The sequence below is a fragment of the Pinus tabuliformis genome, chromosome 9 (genome assembly GCF_031772625.1).
Source record: "Pinus tabuliformis cultivar Carrire ecotype Pingquan chromosome 9, CPIR1, whole genome shotgun sequence".
Taxonomy (NCBI): Eukaryota; Viridiplantae; Streptophyta; class Pinopsida; order Pinales; family Pinaceae; genus Pinus; species Pinus tabuliformis.
This window is the reverse complement of record NC_142307.1, coordinates 203,543,714-203,547,790: the sequence shown is the minus strand read 5'-3', so window position 1 is coordinate 203,547,790 and position 4,077 is coordinate 203,543,714. Positions and strand designations below refer to the sequence as shown.

The window sequence follows — 4,077 nt, the reverse complement described above, 5'->3', positions numbered from 1 at the left end:
GTGTGTTTATTGGATAACATGTTGATGTTCATTTAACTAGTTCCTGATCTAAGGAGGTAGGACCACCTCCTTGGCTAGGTATTATTTGTAACATCGTAGTTTAGTTTTAGTTTTATTTGCATTCTTTTATTTTCACTAATTCTTAAATTTATCATATTACTATGACTTTAATATCTAATTCTATTATTGTATTACTATGTCTCTGATATCTAATTCTATTATTTACATAGTGTTGCAACTCTTACAGTTTCTAACACATGATTTGATTATTGATGCAATTTATGTGGCAATATAATTGTAGTTCACAGTTTAGGTTAATGTTGCAACCAACATTTTTACGACTCTATAATTATTGTTATAAAGCTCTATTTTGAAAATTTAACTAATTACTCTTTTTTTAGTTTTACCTTTCACTTTATCTTATTTCTAGAAATTACAATTATATTTGTGATGTGATTCTTTATAACACAAGCATGGTTTGAATCTTGTATAGCTTGTGATTGGATACATATTTGTTAGATATTTCATTTCATATGCATCCCTGTTACAAAACTTAAGATAATGTAGAACACTTGAACGATTCAACTTCTACTTCAAGTGTGTTTATTTTTTTGCAAGGGTGTTTACCTTCCTCCAAGGGTGTTTACTTTCCTACCAGGGTGTTTACTTTCCTGCAAGGGTGTTTAATTTCTTGCAACTTGTGCTCTTTATTTTCTTGCAAGATTGGTTTTGATTGTAAGTGTGGTGTGAATTTATTTTTGTGGCTTTTGAAAGCATCTTAATATCTTTCCTTGTGATATTCATTCATGGTTCATGACAGTTCGCAAGTTCCATATGAACCTTGGTTCACAATTAAATGCACATAATTTTGGTTTCCCTTTTGAGTAATTAGAAACACAATTAAAAGGTCCCTCATGTATCACATTACAAATATTTATGCTATGACGAGAAACTAGTGGCAAATGTGACATGTTGCACAAATAAAATTACCAATGAATCAATATGCAAGGAAGGAGGAGTTCATGCCTTGGTTAATGTGAATTTAAGTGGTGATTGTATGAATTCCATGGGGGAAAGTCTAACATGTGGCATACATGGATGATGATATGGTAGGAGAGAGAAATTTCATAAGAAAAACTCTAGAGAACTAGAAATTTTCTCACAACTTAGAATTTAGTATGAGTATGGTCATTGGAAAGTACTTAATGAGTAGAATGATTTGGAAAGTTTAGAAGCATCCTTAGATTTGCGTATAAGAGGAAAAAATTTAACGAACCCCATCTCTTTAATGACACTTGGGATGTTGGGTATGTGACACTCCTCATCTACATCCTTAATATCATCCTTTGTAGCATTGTTGTCCCCTAGTTGCTTTGTCATTTGACCCTTGCACTTTGTATGCATTTGTAGTGAGATCCTTCATAACTTGTAGTGACTACAATCATTTACTTTTCAAAATTCAAAAATGGTGTGTTGGTAGTTTTTTAGTAGTATTATAGAATTGGGCATTGAAGCAGTTTATGTCCCCACTACTCTTCCCATTTATTCTATTTTGTTTGAACTAGGTTTGGTCCTTGCTTCTCTCATTTCCATTACATTTATTGCTACTTTTTAAGCATATTATAAACTTTGAGGCTTTGTACATATCATGTTCACCCTTCTTGGTTTAGCTTCCCCATTGTCAATAAATTAAGGCATTTTCTAGTGTTAATATTAGTAATATAACAACGTCGACATAATGCATTTGGATTCATTTAGTGTTTTGCAATGTTCCTCTCTTATGCATAATTAAATTAAGTGAGTGTACTACCATATCCTCCTCATACATATCCTTAATATCGTCCTTTGTATCCTTCTTAATCCCTGGTCATGTTGGCCACTAACTCTTACACTTTATACACATCCATGGTATGTTCCCTTTGATAATTACAACAAAATGTAATTATTTACATCATGCCCCATAGATTAAAATGATCATAAAACAATGTGATTGTAGTTGTTTGATACTTTTGTAAGATGGGGCACAATGGTTGAAGCATCCCTTCCCATCACTCCTAACCAAAAAATAGGCAACCATGAAATATTGTTATTAAATTTCATCCCTTAAATGCACCTTCCCTGTCATATATCAAAAAATGAGGGCTTGTCTAACAGGACCAAATCTAAATGAAATACAAGCATAATGCAAGTTTAAAAATTGCAATTGATTATAATGATCATAGATCAGAGAGATTCATAGAAACCAAAAACTCAAGTAAACAAAATAAAGCATAAGTACACAACATGCAAACATAAGAATTCCTATAACGAAAAATGACATCAATTTTGCATATTGATAAAGAATGAAAGAAGAAAGAAGACGTATCTTTGAACAAAAATGGGTTAGAGAAACTAGCTATGGAAGTTTCTACCCAACCTTTTCACTGTCCTCTCCACTTCCAAGTTCCACACCATTTCTGTCATTTTTCGTCAATGCGATGGACCCCGAAAAAATGTGTTTTATTTCTAGACGTAAAATTTCCCGTCGAACTTTACACACATAATTGCTGTTTGCCGTCAGCACTCCAACAAAATCACCTGGAATTATTTGTGTTCAGACCTATACCTGCAAACCAATGTAACACCAACGCAATGTCAACTGCTCAAACCAAAACATGGCGAATAAAATTGGCAGAAACATGGCGAATCAAAATTGGCAGAAATTGGCGAATAAAATTGGCAGAAATTGGCAAATAAAATTGGCAGAAACATGGCGAATCAAAAGTAGCACTGATCCAGCCCTTGTTGGCTTGCATTTTCTCAGACCATTTCTCGGACATGATAAACACTTTTGAGAGCTCGCCTGCAATGTATCTCTTATCACGCCTTTTTCGGGGGTCTGCATCCACGCAGGAAGCAGCGATCCTCGCTACCCTCTCTGCGCAATCTACAGGAAAAGAATCCTTAGCCTCCCTGTCAAATTTTCGCCCCCTTCTGAAAAAACGATATTCAGAGTATCTATAAGGCTTATTCTCTTAAGCCTCCGCCCACTCTCTTCCGTCCGCACATACCTCACCGGCTCGTGACCGGAAAGGAGCTCCAGCAGCACGATACCGAAGGAAAAGACGTCCGTTTTTTGCGAAAGGATGCCGCTTTCTATGTATTCCAGCGCCATATAACCCTGCGTGCCGGTTATCTTCATGCTGGATCCTCTACGCATGGGCCGGATACCCGAGTTCGAATCCCCTTTGTGTGTCGACCTCATATTGACCGGCGAGCTAAGAGGCGCCCAGATGGCATAATCGGGCTCTGTAGCCTGGCTCCGTTACCAGAATGCTGCTGGACTTTACGTAATTATGGACGTAATTCATATTGCTGTCGTGGTGCATGTATTCCAACCCCCGCGCCACGTCCACGGCGATCTGCATCCGAGAAATCCAGGAGCCCAGAACCGTGTATCCCGGCACTTTGCTGCCCCGCAGGCAGTCCCCGAGGTTCGATCCCTGGACGTAAATCAGAGATCAGATATACTTGGTGTCGCTCGCAGCAAGCTCCCCAGAACTTGATTATGCTGGCGTGGTGGGTATTGCAGATATCTCTGACCATATAAGAGTTACATAATGCAAATTAGCCGTATCTAATCATTAGAATTTATTATTTCTCCATGAGGCTATCTCTATTTAATTTAGTGACTAGATTCCCCATCTTGTCTTTAAGATAAACCATAAAGATAAACCATACTAGATGGTTCGAAACTAGTTGACATAATTTCTTTAATGTGATTTTTACCGAAATATGTCTCATATTCAATATATAGATCACAAAAGCTTGAATTCGGAAATAATATATATATTTTAAAATTGATTTAATAATTGCATTACTATAAAGCCACCTTCTAATATAATTATGTTTCTTATATCCACTGGATTGTAGTTCCATATAAAATATGGAAAGATTAGATTTTGTTAGACCAAACACACTTTCATGAAAATAAAATATATCAAAATAACATATTAGTGAGGGAGTTTTTTCATTGTTCCAACTCTATATCAATTTTATAAATAATAGCTAAGGAGTATCTGCTTATAACAAGAAGAT

The 4,077-nt window shown here is 35.9% G+C and overlaps 1 protein-coding gene across 1 annotated transcript; it reads right to left on the bottom strand.

Annotated features, from left to right (window-relative positions):
* Positions 1-2,642: 2,642 nt before the first annotated feature.
* On the bottom strand, positions 2,643-3,585 carry LOC149147846 (putative serine/threonine-protein kinase PBL18). Its single transcript, XM_089441971.1, has 3 exons — positions 3,379-3,585; positions 3,051-3,295; positions 2,643-2,973 (listed from the first exon to the last, which is right to left on the bottom strand). The coding sequence occupies exons 1-3, from the start codon at positions 3,583-3,585 to the stop codon at positions 2,643-2,645; spliced, it is 783 nt and encodes a 260-aa protein (XP_089298097.1).
* Between the last annotated feature and the right edge of the window lie 492 nt (positions 3,586-4,077).